Source organism: Epinephelus fuscoguttatus, linkage group LG3, assembly GCF_011397635.1.
Source record: "Epinephelus fuscoguttatus linkage group LG3, E.fuscoguttatus.final_Chr_v1".
In the NCBI taxonomy this organism is placed as follows: Eukaryota; Metazoa; Chordata; class Actinopteri; order Perciformes; family Serranidae; genus Epinephelus; species Epinephelus fuscoguttatus.
The window spans coordinates 5,401,977-5,418,770 of record NC_064754.1 but is presented as its reverse complement, the minus strand read 5'-3'; the positions used below and the strand labels follow the sequence as shown (position 1 = coordinate 5,418,770).

At 41.4% G+C, this 16,794-nt stretch overlaps 1 protein-coding gene across 1 annotated transcript; it reads left to right on the top strand.

The window, feature by feature from the left end:
- The first annotated feature begins 343 nt into the window (after positions 1–343).
- atpv0e2 (ATPase H+ transporting V0 subunit e2) lies at positions 344–14,821 on the top strand. The gene is made up of 4 exons (XM_049572020.1): positions 344–552; positions 2,761–2,808; positions 5,551–5,649; positions 8,827–14,821. The coding sequence occupies exons 1-3, from the start codon at positions 449–451 to the stop codon at positions 5,642–5,644; spliced, it is 246 nt and encodes an 81-aa protein (XP_049427977.1). The 5' UTR covers positions 344–448; the 3' UTR covers positions 5,645–5,649; positions 8,827–14,821.
- The last annotated feature ends 1,973 nt before the right edge of the window (positions 14,822–16,794 follow it).

The window sequence follows — 16,794 nt, the reverse complement described above, 5'->3', positions numbered from 1 at the left end:
TTTGTAGCTGAACATGGGTCAGTGTATTTACTGCCGAATATGAAAGACTGAAAAAGTTTTTTTTTTTTTTTTTTTTTAATAAAATAACGGGAAAAAACCAAAACTAGTTAAATTTGTTAATGATAAAAAAAAATCTGCAAATTTCTTTTTCCTGTTTAGGAAATAAAACCACAGACGACAGATCAACGAAGATGGAAAAAAATGTCTACAACCTGCTGGCACAAGCACGCGTCCAATCCCTCTCACAGTAATACAGATAGACAGTCGGATAAACCAATCAGAATCCGCTGTCTCCTGAGCCTGGACCAATCACGTGCCGCATCGGCTTAACGGGGCGGGACTATTGCGGAAGCGACTGGCTGGCTCAGCAGCCATTGATGCGCTTTATTTGTAAGAGGACAAACCGAGATTAATTCCTCCATATTCGCTGTTTGCGTGGACAGGAGCCATGGTGTCTCACTCTCTCGCCCTGCCGATGATCTGCTTCACCACGCTATGGGCTCTGGTGGGCGTCGTGGCTCCGTTCTTAGTGCCCAAAGGACCCAACCGGGGGTAGGTGGTCCTGCTGCCGTTTCATTTGCTGCAATTAACTGCGACTATTGAGTGTTTCATTTCATTCTATGCACCAGCATTACAGCTCAGATATTAGGGTGTGTATCATTCAAAAAATAATGTTTACACCGCAGTCAGCTGCTCAGTATCTTTATAAATACATGAGCGTACTCGTGCTCATGTGATGGAGGCCCTGCGCGTCATCTTGCGTCCATCCCAACATCCTCTGCTTCCTCCCATCCATCCATCCATCCATCCATCCACCCTGCACGGCAGTAAGGTTAAAGGGTCAAATCAATAACAGATAAGACCATTTGGGTTCATAATCTGAAGACAGTTTTGTTGGTGTTAGTTTTAATGTTGACTTAAATTATAATATATAAATGCTGATGAATAACAGTGATGCTGAAGCTACTGGTTCACATGCTATGCAGTCAAGCTACAAAATAAAAGTAGATTTATTTAATTAATTTGTAAGAAGAAGAATTTTATGAGAATTTCTTTGTCTGTCTCAGCCTGTAAGGTTCTGTTTATTAAGATATTCCACGTCATAGGCTCATAATATAGAGTGAAATATTGAAATATTGCACTTCACTACATTTACCATGATGACTGTAAGGCCTATAGTATTTATATTATTTGAAAACAGACTTACATAAGAAGGGAGTCATAAGGATGCACTGCATGTGTAGGCTATTTATTGGAATTTGCACCATACTGTGAACCACTTAGATTCATGAAACTTACCTTTGACCTGTTTACATCTCTGGCTCTGTGTGTATTTTTGCACCTTGTTGATAACCTTTATTATTTATGTTTTGTTTTATTTGCACAAGAAATGTACCGATACCACTTTTTCCTTCCTGATACCGATTCTGATCCCTGAACCTTAAGTATCTGCTGATACCGAGTACCAATCCGATACCAGCGCGTAAAATAAAAATGGATGGGATATGAATTGTTGTATGTCTCAACTCCTAAAACGCTATGTAAAATATTGAGAAATAAATACATCATAGCAGAATGAATGTCATAAAACTTTTTTTTATTATTATTATTATCCAGTGTTGACACAGATCAAGACACAGGTTAAAGTGCAGCCACACAATTTGGTAAAAAAACACATTTTAAAGGCTACAGTAGAATGCTTTTTAAACTCTGCTCCGTTTACGTTTCGTTTGCCTGTAGCATGCGTATGGGTAATGACGTGAGGCATTATGTGGTATTGGATTGGTCATAGGCTGTACTCGCCGATACCCAATACTGCATTTTAGGCAGTATCGGAGGCATTTCCGATGCTGGTATCAGTATCGGTACAACTCTAATTTGCACTCTATATTACAGCGGCCCCGAGGGTCAGAACACAGCAACAGAAAACACATTTGATAAAAAAACAACAGCATTTCAGAAAACACAACATCACACAATACACACAACTATTTAGTAAACACATATCACATCACAAAAAAATACAACGGTGTTTTGTAAAATGTTTTGGTAAATGTTGTGTTTTCTGAAATGTCTGAAATATGGTGTTTTGTTTTATGTCTTTTTCTGTTTTGCAAAATGTCATTTTGTTTCGTTAATGTTGTGTTTTGTTAAATGTTGTTGTGTTTTGACCCTCAGGGCCACCATACTGTTTATTTGCACTCTTTTCTACCTTCCACTGCAACTTCTGCAAAACAATTTCCCTCGAGATAAATACAGTTTTAGCTCGTCTCTCACCATATGTGTAATTTTATATTGTAATATAGTAAATTATTAGATAATTCAGAAACCTATAAAGTAACCCGACAGGAGACTTTGTTTTGGGGCTGATGCAGCGAAGAAATTACCTGAAAAATCCAGGTGCTTCATCACAATTTTACAGCCTAATACAATGAGAGATATTAACTGTATATATATATAAATGGTTTCCCCAGCTGCTGCCAAATTCACATGTCTCACAGAATCTATCATATTGCCCATTCCTATCATGATCTTATAAAATGTGGTGCATTGCTGCTTTAAATTAGGAGTGCGATCACTGCACTATTTATTAAAGTATTCAAAATCAAAAGCTAACTCAGTACATCCCACTGATCTGAATGCTTTTGTCACATAGAGATATGATTAACATTAACATGAAAGCATCTCTCAGCCCCAGTGTTTAAGAGAGTGTGGACAGAGCTGCAGAAGTGTAACCCTCCTCTCTGTTTCCTCCCACAGTGTGATTGTCACCAGTCTCATCCTCACAGCGGTCTGCTGTTACTTGTTGTGAGTACAAACTCTCCTCTTTTCATCTCTGTTGTGATTGTGAAACTGCTGTCATGTTGCATGGATCTCTGCAGTAAGAAATCAGAAGTGAAGATCAATAACAAGATGGAGACCTCTGAAAATAGGTGTTTCTTGCAAGAGAACATGGTGCTAGGAGGACGGGAAGAGACAGGTGAGCTACTCCAGTGATTATCAGTCACGAAGGATCAGCAAGAATTCAGACAGGGCGTGCATCTCGCCAACTTACATTAGACATGAAGGAGACTGTAAATACACTGAAACAAGATCTTATTCAGAGGCTTACTGAGGCTGAAACACACTCGCGAGCTCAAGGCCACGCTATAAGGCACGCAAAAGAGTTGAGTATCAGAATTCGAAACCAGCAGCTCTACTGCTCACAACCGGCAAGAGAAAGCGACAGCTGTGGACATTAGATGCAAGATAGATTAATGGATCACCAGAGGATACAAGAAATTGTTGATGTGAGGTTTAAACAGTCTGGAAAAAGATCTACATTAATGAAGTTTTTTGCAACCATGACTATGTAGATAAGAAGTAGGATTATCATTGTACCCCTAGAGGGAGCCCCAGCTCTTTCAGGGAGTGACTATCTGTTCACTATCAGGTAAAAGTAGATTCTCAAACTTCAAGCACAGTTCAAGCTTTAGTTTGAAAATGACGTACCTGGGTGAGCTTGAATGGAAGCAGAAGGATAAAGAGGAAAAACATAATGTTGATGAACAGATTGGTTTATTGTGCAGAATATATGCAATAACTGGAGAACTCTAAAAGTTAAGAAGTAGAATATGGATCACTTATGTTATATCTTATATTGAATGTTTTTATGCAGCATACAGTACATCTTATTGACATACCTTTAGTCATTAATCATAGTTCTGTATTGTTTAGGTTATTGCTGTGTCTGTTTTATACAATCAACTATTTTAATTAATAAAATACGGTGAAATTTTGTTAACTGGATCCATATTGTAGTCAACCTTGACCTTAAAGGTCCAGTGTGTAGACTTTAGGTGGATATATTGGCAGAAATGGAATATAATATGATAAATATGTTTTCATTTTCACCTGAAAATAGGACTCATAGTGTTTTTGTCACCTTAGAATGAGCTGTTTATATCGACACAGGGAGCAGGTCCTCATCCACTGAGATCACCATGTTGCACAGCCATGTTTCTACAGTAGCCCAGAATGGACAAACGAAACACTGGCCTTAGATTGGGCTGTTTGTGCTTTCACAATGTCGCGTCGGCCACCACAGTTACTAGCGCCTTTGCAAATAGCAGTTGCCTGGTAAAAAACCTCCTGAAAAGGTGAGCAGCAGTTCAGTGTTTTTAGCCGTTTGAATCAACTGGTCTGTTTGTGTAGGAGAGGAGGAAACCTCTGGGGATAATTCAGCTCCCATTAAAAACCACCGCTGCTGTGTTAACTTGTGCTAACTTAGCAGAAAGGAGGAGGAGAGCAGCTCATGGTTCTTCAGTGCTGCATCAAATGGCAGCAAGAGCTCACTGACGGTGATCAGCTGTTGCTGCCCACAGGACCCACCCTACAATATCTGAATGCTTATAATAACATGCATCGTAATATTTTTAGAAAAGCTGCCATGAAATCAGCCATTTCAGGCCCGAAAACAGTCAAGGAACTGACAGGCAAACACTGCTGTGCTTGACCTGTGGGCCCCATGATACGGATGATCCGAGTAATTTATTTTCAGAAGCCAAACTTTTTTAGGAATGAACTGGGTCTCGCCTCCAACACTGTATTCAGTTCCCGAGTTTTTTTTCCTAAGATGGTAAAGGCATGACCTGCCCTATTCTGCCTTACTCTGCCTCTGATTGGCTGACCCTGATATTCTTACCCTAACCCTAACCAGTCTACCTCCTCTTTCCTAAACCTAACCAGCCCAACCAACGAAGGCAACAAGTGCTAACCCAGTCAGAGTGAGCAGGGTGGGTCAGGCCTGTGTCATCCTTGGAAAAAATAAATTAGCATCCAGTTCTCTTAATAAATCCACGGCTACTCTCTTAATAGCTGGATAAAAATCTGCCTGACATAAAGTCCTGTAAAAAAGAGAAATAGCTAATACTCATCTTTAATCTTTGCTCATTTAAATACACAAAGGTTAGAATAGCATTATATTCACCACTGTTATTGTAGAGACTGTGGACAGGAGTGCGGGAAACTGCCTTACAACAGTGGAGTCCAGTGGGGCCAAAAAACTACAGGCTGCAAAGCAGCTTATTAAGGCTGCTTCATTTTAACCATCTGCATGACGTCTCACTGTGTGAATTCAATGGTGATGGACCGGTCATTAAGAAAACACAGCTGTATCCAGGTCGGCCTGCAGGTTGAACTCATTAGCTTTGTAAGTCTACAGACGATCCTGTTGGATTAATAGGGTGATAAAATAATGTTCAAATTTATTTAGACCTCCAAATAACTGCTTTGAGAGTTGGTTAAAATTGATAGTTGGTGAAGTCTGTTGTGTGTCTCCTCGGGCTAGTTGCAGAGCTTATTTCCTGCGGTGTGCTCTTGCTATCTTTACAGTTAGGGTGGTTATTACAATAATATGATCTATTGGTGTGTTGCCCAGCGGTGCGGTAAGAAGACCCAGCCTGCAAAAAAGCAGAACTTTTCCTTGAGGGGGCAAAATATATATTGTGTTTGTGCTGAATAAAAGATCAGTGTGTTGAGAGTCTGTGTTTTCTCTCTTTCTCTGCTCAGTTGGTTGGTAGCCATTCTGGCCCAAGCCAACCCTCTGTTTGGCCCTCAGCTGAAGAATGAAACTATATGGTATCTGCGCTACTTCTGGGAGTAAACAAGGTAAGATTATCAGGAGAACACTTAAAGGGACAGTCCACCCAAAAACCAAAAACACATATTTTCCCTCTTACCTGTATTGCCGCTGATCAGTCTAGATTGTTTTGGTGTGAGCTGCCAAGTGTTGGCGATATCGGCCGTAGAGATGTCTGCATTCTCTCTAATGTAATGGAACTAGATGGCACTCAGATTGTGGTGCTCAAAGCACCAGAAAACCACATTTGAAACACTCAACAGCAATGTCTCTTTGTAGAAATCATGACCCGGTTACTCAAGATAAACCACAGACCTTGTTGTGAGCAGTTTCATGCAGGACCTATTTTCTTTCTACCGAACTACACCTGGCAGCCATATCACCACACAGAAGTGCACCTAGGCTGAATCCAAATGTCTGGACTTCACCGCACTTGCAGACTCACAGACTATGTGGGTGCATTCCCGGGAAGTCTTGGAGTGCTTAGGGCTGTCCAAATCCACAATTCTTCCAGTCCACAAGGGGCCTGAAGACTTTCTGCAGACTTCCAGAGAGTCTGCTTGTGGTGCAGACTTCAGCAGACTTCACTGATTGAATAACCCACAATTCATTGTAATACGGACGTGACGTGACGCCAGAAATAATATTCAACAAATATGAAATATAGGCCAATCAAAATGCATTGCATTATTGCAGCCCACCCTGTAGGCTACACAGTGTAATGCCAAATATATAGGCTTGAAAAGTGGCCGAAAAACAACAACAGAAGATCTTCTGATGTACCTAATAGGCCGACCCAGTTTATTTAGTCATAGTTCAGTCCTTATTTACAAACATCTCTGTATTTGAATATGTGCAGTCTGTATTTTAAACAGAAATTCATTCTGTTCTCTCACAAAAGAACCCTATACATGGTATTCATATCTTGTTATCTGCAGGGAATATGAGCAGACAGAATATTTGAGGCTTGTCTATCAGCGACTTGCAGTCTATGCCGTCACAGACTTTACTCATAACAGTTAAACTAGTCACAGTACATACAGCTGAAGTCTGCGAGAGATCAGTCCGCAAATCCAGAGGGTGGACATTTGGATCCAACCCTACTCATGGACAAGACTTGTGCACATGACAGTGGGGGATTTAATCATTGATAGCATCTTTCTCCACTGAGCTGTGATGTCAGCTAGCTTAGTGGTGCTAGGTGAGCTAGCAGTAGATGCACTCTGCAGAGTGATACAGTTATCGGTTGTAGTTCGGTAAAAACAAAATAGTTCCTTAATGAAACTGCTGTTATCTAATCAAAACCAATAAATTAAACTCTCATGTATCTGTATTTCATCATGTGTGTGGATAAATGTATTGTATATAATGAACACATTTTAGATTTTCACCTATTTCGCTCCCTATTGTCAGGGGTTTTTACTTTTTTTATGTGCACTCCTGCTTTAGCCTTGTTTCCACCAAGCAGTCCAGTTCAGTTTGGTACACATAAACGTAGTTGTTTTTGTGTTTTGTTTTGTTTTTTTTTTTGTCAAAAGTTGTGGATGGTACCAATTGAACTGCTCGATTCTGTACCGTTTTTTGTCACCCCTCTGTCTGAGTACCCAGCACATTGATCCGATACTAAAAGGTGGAGCTAGAAACACTGCAGTCCACTGATCGATCAATACAGAGTCAACACTCCTGGTCGGACTACAGTGGACAGTAACCACTGTCCTACTGTGGCAAACTCCCATACATTAGTCAACTATAACTATAAAATAAAAGGATGTTTTACTGCCATTTCATCTTAACTAGTTCACAGTTAGCAGCTATAGACTGAGAAAAAATAATTGAATTCACTGCGTTGCAGCTACCGGCAACTTTTAAGGTGGAATTTTTTATATTTTCTTGCATGTTATTTAATAGATGAGTTTACTTAATCAATCAACACACCTTAAAGGCGCTGTATGTAAGAATGTGGCCAAAACGGTTACTACACTCAAATTCAAAATACTGCCGCGAGTCGTGTCCGCCCCCCCTCCCCTACAGATTCGAGGTTGCTGGACAGATTGATTTTGCGACTATTTGCTTTAGATTTCTTACATACAGCTCCTTCAAACGTCAACATGACAACACTGACCAGTCCATTTGTGTTTATCGTCTCCCTTGCATGACAGGTGCTTTAGTGATTACTGGATCTTAAAGAGCTTAAACAAATTTTAACTGTATTATTTGAACTGCAAATATTTTGTTTCCTCACTTGAAGGAAAAAAACGGATTGTCCCTGTGTGCCCTGGCAGTATTACACCCCTGCTCTGCTCCAAATAGTTCATCTGGTTCTTTTTTTGTGCTGAAAATGTTGCGCAACCCCGTCCTATGCAGGATCAGTGAGGTGCAGACGTTCCTCTGCGTCGTCAGTGAAGATATACAGTGAGAGCTGGATGCAGCAGTGATGTGGCTGTGACACGTACACCACCTACATTTTAGAATACTGTCAGTGGTGGAAGTGCAAAACAGATCTACAGTTTAGGTACATATCCGTATGGGTTACGTACAGCTCTGTGGGTATTGTAGTGAACGTGTTTGGTGGAAACGCAGCTTTTGTATTACAGCTGCTGCACAGCAGTTTCCCTCAGGATAGATAGAGTTTTATTTTACCTAATTGCTGCTTCATTGGTGTTTACTGTTACTTCAGGTTCCATAAAATTCACAGAGCAACAAGAATAAAAAAACCCCGACACAAAACTGAGAAGAAATACAGAGAGATTTGAAAGAAAATGAGAGCCCTTAAACTTTTGTGTATTTTCTTTACTGGCTTCTTGGTTCTGACATTTATGACCCCTCCGGCTGCGTACCGCACTCGCCTGTTTGCAAATCAAAAACCACTCCATTTTTCTCTCTTGAAACGCAGAGGGAAAAAAAAATCCCTGCCACTAATCTGTCTTCAGTGACAGAAGTGGCATTCAGGCGTGAATATTTATCAACTCCATGAAAAAAACGAGCCGAGTGAAATGTAAAAAATGGCACTTTTATGATTTTAGAAAAGCATGTTTGCTCTGAGCCACTCGCGCTCTTGGATCACAAAGTACTCTAGATTACTGAGCTATTTGACATCTTGTCTTTATCCTTACAGTCAATAGTTCTTCTTGTAAGTAATGTTCACGATTGAGGGAAATTTCAGAGAATTCTACTCGAGCTGACATCTGTTTCTCTCTCTGTTCCAGGACTGTGTGACGTGATCATCATTCCTATCCCGTGGTTGGCTGGACTTTATTTCAACATAACTCCTAAACATTAAACATTCCCACACACACACAATCTGCAGAACTGATGAAACGAGTCAGTTTTCTTTGCAATCTTTGGAAATATTTACATTAATGCACAGCACCTGGAATTGAACATTTAGAGTTTGGTTTTAAAGAAAGAATTATTCTATCTTGTGAGCCCAATACAACACACACAGTCTAAAGTTGTGACTTGTGAACAATTTAAAAATGAGGAAAGCACTGAGCAACATCGTCTGTTAGGAGTAGATACTAATCTCCCCTCTTTGAAATGTGCAATCTTTAGTTTACTTTGTGTTTGTTTACATTTTTGTTTTTGTGTCGCTGCCATCAGGGAACATGAATTTCTAAGTATTTGTATTTATTTGGCCGGCGGACACTGATGTAAGCGCGTTGTGATTACCTCAGTGTCCACACGGTCTTGTTATATAACTGTTATTATCTGTGATGTAATGGTGTGTGTGAGTGTGAGAGTGTGTGTGAAGAGTTCATTACTGTGAGTGCTTGGACTGCAGCCATGAGAATCTCCCGAAACCATAAAAGTGAAGAGCGATTCCCTCCACTTTAGACCACTTCAGCATGAAACTCCCTCCCACACTCCCCTCATGCTCTACACCGCGGAGGTTCTCGTTGCCATGGTGATCTCATCGCCCAATTCAGTCCCTTTCCACTCGACCCCTTTTGATGAAATCCTGCCCATTCTCGCCTGCTTGTGTACAGATGTACTGTAGGTTGTACTGTAGGGACGTGTTTTTGGATTGAGCTGCTGGTAGCTGCTGATAGATTTGGTGATAATATCCACTATCTGTAAATCTTTTAATCTGCATCCCCCCCTCTCACCACCCAAAAAAAATCTTTCCAAGTATTTTCCCATATAATCAGCCTTTACAGCAAACTCCTCATTTAAACTTCAGCCAAAGAATTCTCTCGGGGTTAGGAACTCTTTAAAGCAAAGTGACCCCTCACATCTTTTCAGAAGCAGAGAAGTAGCAGCTCTTGGAGTGCATTCACACCAAATTCGGCGTTGGCAGCAAAAAAGCCACTCCTCCCATTCATTTGAATGTGGGTAGTTCATCCAGGCTGCAGTGACAGGGCCGCAGTGGGGGCCAAAAAAAAAGTGCAGTGAAAAGTAGAATCAGAATCAACTCGTGGAGAAACAACCCAGCGTCCCGCCAGACCATACATGGATTCATTTACTAGGAAACAAACCAATGAGCAAAGTATGTTGAACAAAAGATGAATTCACTGCATGTTTTACAGACTGTTTTAGTAGCTGCAATCTGTTGGAAACCCCCTTCATATCAGTGGTGGGTGCCACTGTGTGGCTCATGTAGGATATTTAATCAAAGGCCAACATTGTCCCAGTATATCATGTCAAAGTGTGGTCAAACCCCAGTTTGTAGTTGCTGTTTATAGGGCTGCATATTTATGTAGTGGGTTTCAGGGATGGAACCAAACACTGGGGGCTCAGCCTAAATCCAGGGGGGGCGGGGGCATCTGAGATTTTTCCCTATTTACGGCAGCTATATGCACTATTTTTGAAAACATTAGAGATGATAAAATGACTAAAAATGTGTACATCATGTGGGAAAAATCATCCTGTAGAGCCTACATCCTGTTCTGTATCTTGTTGTTCAAAACAAACAACACATGTTGAGGATGACTCATTTTCACTCCCGCCACCTAAAAAAAGGCAAAGATTATCTAATGTTACTATTTTTAAAGGAATACTATGCAGGGTTGTTGGTTTCTGTTTGTAAACACACTCGTCAGCAAAAGTAAAAGTAAAAGCCAGCCCCAGATTTCTCTCATTTGGCATTTAGCTTCACTATATTTGCATTTTTTCCCTTGCGCTTTGTCTCCTGGATACCTGCTGCCTACAGTCTGGCACCTGGTTGTTAACTTCTTATAAAGCCAGATCTCACCTGAGCACTGTGGGGATACACACCCATAACCGTTCCTAACAGTGAATTGGACTAATATCCTAGGCCCTGTATACAAGCACGGGAGGCGGATTGGATTTATTGACCGAATTATGTCTGACTCTGGAGTTCATGAGGAGTTATGCGATTTCTTTTGCAAGGGTTTTCCATGGCGGGCAGATAAGATCATGTAACAAACCTGTGAGCCAGCAGCTTCTCACATCAAACAAGTGAACAAATGAACACAAATGAGACAAGTTACGTCGTTAGGTGGAAAAGTTTTCAACTTTTCACACGCTCCTCAATGCGGCAGCCCTCACTGTCGTCTTTACGCTTCTCTGCTGTGACCATGTCTGCTACCTAGCTAGAAATGTCTGTTGCTAGGTGACCATTTGTTTGCTTGATTACCGTCCCCGCCTTGTGTACCACATTAGTTCCGTCTGCGTAGTCCCTACTTGGTGCACGTCTATCGGGCTGGAGCCCCAGAAGCCACCCCCTCTCTCCGCCCCTGCTGGGTTTCTCTAATCTGCTTCATTTATTTATTTATTTAGTTGAGTTGCAGGACATAATCAATATGCTGGCTTCAAATCTCAGACTGCTATAAATTAATATCCATAAGGACAAGATTAATCATCGTGATTACATGTACAGCATGTGCTAACTGCACTGTACTGACTGTATGCAATAGAGGGCACATGTTAATCTGTGTGTAGCAAGTCAGTGTGCCACCAACTGGAAAAGTGGGTCGCCAGAGATCAAGAGGTCGAGGTTATTTCCGTTGACTGTGGTCTCCTCTGTCGGCGCAGCGTGTCTTGTCTAGCACTGATACAGCAGTCTGAACATTAACAGATAAGAACAGTTAGCTGATGTTTCCAAGGTCAGACATTTGGTTCATGTCATGATAGTGTTGGAGAGGAAGTCGCCAGCACCTCACAGTTTGTGATTGTTCTTCGGTACATGTGTACACAGCTTCAAAAAGGTTTCCTGTTTTATTATTTTGCAACATTTTCATTGACTAGGATGCTGGTGTGACACACCTACCTCCTTCTGATTGCTTTAAGAGTCACAGCCACAGACCACCACCACAACTACATCTCCCCTTTCCCACTCCTCATTTCCAACCCTGAGAACCCCTCTCTCCTTCCTTAACACTGTCCCTCCCCGTCCTCCTCTCTAAAACCACTTTGCTTCAGCCAAAAAGAATCAAAATCAATATACAGCTACTTTTTAGAAAGACCAAATTGCGTTGTATCTTTTCCTCCAGCCCTCTTTGGTAGTTGTGGTGGTGGCACGTATCTACAAGTGGATGTGTAGAAACTTAGTCGTCAATACCAGTACCAGTGAAATTCCACGATTCTCAATATCCATTTCAATACCACGGTAAAAAACACAACAATAGAGGCGTTTGCAGACTGAGTCCGTAGTTTTCGTATGCTTTGTTGAGATCAGAAACCTTGCACACTGAGTTTGACGCTTTTTTTATTGTTCTGTTTGTTGGGAAAATTTGCAACACGAGACAAGATAAAACGACACATCTGCTCCCTTGCTCCTTTCCACTGGAGGTACCTCCCTTTCTGTCTCCACAGTGTCGCTCTCTCTGTGGTCCTCTATTACATCCTCCTCATTATCCCCATCCCCCTGAATATTGCTATCTGACCTGTTGAATGTTGACTGAGTTATGAAATGACACTGTGCGCCCAATTCCTCTCCTGTTGCTCTCTGTAGGCTTTCTACGGACACAGAACAACACAGAAAATTGAACCTGTTACAATGACGGACAAAAGTTTCAGAGCCAGTGTGCAAACATGATTGACACGTGAGGTCGTATTTATTTTCAAATGTACAACAATGTCAGACGAAAAATACAGACTTGGAACGCAATGGCCTCGAATTCATTCATTCCTTTATTAAAAATGTTTTAAGTTAAATTAAAATGTTATTTTTAAGCTCTGATCATCCGCCTTGAACACAAAGCACAAGTCTATGTGGGTTCATGAGATTTAATGGGCGAGGAACTAAATGTTAATACATAGCTCACAGTGTATTGTTGTTGTTAATGTTCAGGACTTGTACATGTAAGATGTGACGGTTGGTCTTTGTGGTAGGCTATTCGTCCTGCCTAGGCTTGGGTGGTCTCTATTTTTTACATCCCTCAATACCCTCCTGACATTTCACCACAGAATAAAGTGTATGACGGTATTAGTGTGCGGCACCGCTCACTAGTTAGTCCACTTTTCCAACATTCACCAGCTCTGGTTTGGTCGCAATAAACCCTTAATACGTTGAGTTTACAGTCCTGGAACATTATCCCAACCACTCACATATGTTTGACTAGTAGAGACTGACCTCTGGTGGCGCATACGGTGCACTACATAGAATACATCCTCGATACAGACTCTTTGTGGTACTGAAAACGATACCGTCAGGATTTCTAAATACCCTGGTACACTGAAGTACCGTATTACCACCCAAGCCTAGTCCCACCCCTCCTCCTCCCTGATTAGACAGCTAGGTAAAAGGCGACAGTGAGTTTTATGCAAAGTTGAACATTTTTCAACTCTCGGCGACCAGAAGAAACATGCAGTGAAAGTAGATGCTCAGTATGTCTCCATGCTGCTGCTGTTTGTAGCATAGTGTAAATATGCGGCGCTTTTATTGCAATGAATTAAAAAAAATATGCTGGCCTCAGGAAAGAAAAAGTTTTCGACGAGCTGAGGCGGAGCTGTTGCTGCAGCTGCAGTTGTGGCCATCTTCCAGGTGTTGACGTTCTTTTGTGCTGGTAGGCGTTCTTCCTTTGGCATTAAATGACATTCTATAACACTTGTAAGCGTATATGCTGCCCCTTCAGGTCCGGAAGAATTGCATTCCTATTACCTACAGTACTGGAGAAAAATCACGTTTTCAGAATTTTGGCATCGACTTGAAGTATCAGTTCTCATGACATCCCTAGTCAGTACAATTCTGAGCCCAGGTCTTGTAACTGAAGCTCAACCTCAGAGTTGTGTTTAGGTCTCTGGCCTTCATACCAGTGGAGAGCACATGAAGAAAAAGCTGAATCCGAGCATCAGTCCAGACTGTGGTTTTGCTCTCACTTCATTTTCTTCTGTCGGGCTTTCCAACCATTAACTGCTGGTTCTCAGATGTACCCATAAACCCTTGTGTTTTGGGTTTGTTTCCGTATTTGGTTTGGATTACATTTCCAATCCCACTCATAGCGCTACATGCTACAGTTATCTGGCAGAAGGACACAGTCACATTCTCAGTGTCAGTGACTCATCGTCCAACAAATGGTATTGTTCTCACCCGGCAAAACAAACTCAACTACAGCAGTGATCGTTCCACACTGTGGACAAACCCCTCCAAACATACTGGTCGTACTGACCCTAGAAAACGTCGAATTTGTGGGTTTCTTTCCTTTTTTCCTTTTGAATCTGCTCGGTTCTTTTGATAACTGGCTGCTGCTTATCTGTTACATATTCTTGGCAACATAGATGGAGATAGTGATAGATTTTTCTGTGTGTGTTCAGAGTCACCATGGTTACGAAAATCTTCATAAGAGATCTGATTGTTGGTGGAGATGAGATCCTATATGTGACCTTGTATTAGTGTGAAGTAAGTGCTTCAAATGTGAAACACCCAATAAAAAATATGTCTCAAACAATCCCGCTGCTCTGTTGACATTGTGAACATTCCTCCTGAGCAGGCTGGAATGCGTGTTGTATTGTGAATGAAACACACACAGTACACACCTATATACTATGGTTTCAATGGAAACGCTCTGAGCGCAAAGCCATTCGACTAAACGATCTAGATTCTTTGCATGACTCAGCAAATACCTAAACTTAGCCCTAAGACCTTAAACAAAGTTAATCTTATCTGCCAAGGATACAATAACAAGTACAGACAGAGGCGTGTACACAAACACACATATCTCCTCATGACAAACATTTTGTACATGGTTAATTGTATCAGTTGGGGTCCTCTGAGTGTTTGTGCAGAAGAGGAAAATAAATATGATGCATGTCGACCTTCCTGCTGCATCTCTGCTGATGTTGTTGCGCTGCCTGTGAGAGGGACGTGTGACTGACTGGTGAAGGACTGAGGCAGTTTGTTAAAGTGACCTTGCCAATCATAGACAAGGTTGACTTCCACTTTGAGGATTCTCACAGTGACACAGGGACGCACTCGTGCATGATTCAGACACAGGTATTTTGCAGTGAGGACCTCCAAATACTCGTCTGCAAATACTCAAATTCGAGAGCAAGCTATTGGAAGATGTTCCCTCAATAAATTGACTTTTTGTGACGGGGAGACTGGAGGAGCCGGAGGGTGAAAGACTTTATAAGGTAAGGTATATTTGCCTGCATGTGAATGGGATGCTGTGAAAGGCTGAAGGCAGTACTGGTGTTGCTGGACTGAAGCTGCTAATTTGAGCAAATATTCATCAATAGATTTGACTGTTTCTGTGACAAATAAAAACAAGGATTCAGGGTTTCTTCTAGAATTTTATCAAAGCCCAAAAGACTAAAAACAGAATTAACACCATCATATAATATCAGGTGTGCACTGAAATGTCTCCATTCTAGTGTTTGTACTGTAGATATCTCAGATGGATAGCATTAACCTACTCCTCCCTAATATCTAACGAGGACACACCCCTTTTCCACCAGTATGAAACCAGTTATGTTCCAGTTCTCACACCTACAATTGAGCGGTTCAGAGCATTTCAACCAAAAATAAATTTGTTCAGAACCCGAAAAGTTGGCTCTCAGCTGGAACCCGAAAAATAGCAGATTTTCCTTGACCTGAGGTGCGAACCGTGACAACATCAGTGGGCATGTCATTTAATACAGATTGGAAAGAGAGGATGGAGAATGCAACAACGGAGAAGTCCAGTGAGAAATCATCAGACAAAAAGTGCGTGCAGTGGCCTCATTAATAATCAGATCATGCTTGTTTTTTGGGTAAAAACAAACACCTGTGACAACAGAGCAAAAGTTGCAGGTAAACAATGTAATCCGGATTTTGCTACCACTGTTTACTTCTGCTGTGCACTGTGCAACACCCTCCATTGATGATACATCTTTAATTACAATGGAAAATGGGTAACACAGTCATAGCAAACCCTAAACCAGGCCCAAAAAATGGTTGTCCAACCTGCACCAACTACTTGCAAAGAAAGTAATAGCTGCTGCCATTTTGCCACCAGCATGCCATGAGTGTTAAAGCTCGTGTGACCTGTGTGTGACATCTCCTGCTCTAATGACCACTCTGAGCTGGTAGATGATGCTAACAGCCAGGTGTATTCACCTCATGGAAAATCCTTCCTAAGTCTGGGGTAAACAGCAAAGGACAACAGTGTTAAGTGACCTCATATGGACAACCCGCTCAGGCTCTATCTGGAAAGACGGCATCATGCTAATGTTAGCTACAGACGATGTTTACTGGCGGCAAAAATAATAAAAACGAATGTTTAACTTAATAAAAACATGTCGAACTCAATGACAAGCAAAGAATATACAACCAGATAAACTTCTGCATCGTTTTTGAGTAAGTTACCTTTATATTTGTCAACACACACCGACATGCCAGTTACCTCATGGAAATCCAAATCTGAAAATTACCCACAATCCTCCACTACTTCCTGCAAGTACTGAGTTTTGACAGCAGGTGGCACTGTCACTTTCTCAAACTGAATCTGAATTTAAAGCATCTCAACAGAATAGATCTAAAGGCCCATTTATGCTCCCTTTACGTACGAAAATGTATACGTCCGTTTCAAACGATGTTATCGTCACTGCCCACATACTTCCATGCGCCCTTTACGTTGGCATGGATGTTAACCAATATATCCACCAGGGGGCGGCCCAGCGTCAAAAGTTTATGACAACAACAAACTCAGAAACAAACATGGCGACTGTGGAGGAGATATTGATAATGTAGCTCTTGCATAAAAGACAAAAACAGAGGCAGCGTTGTAGGAGGC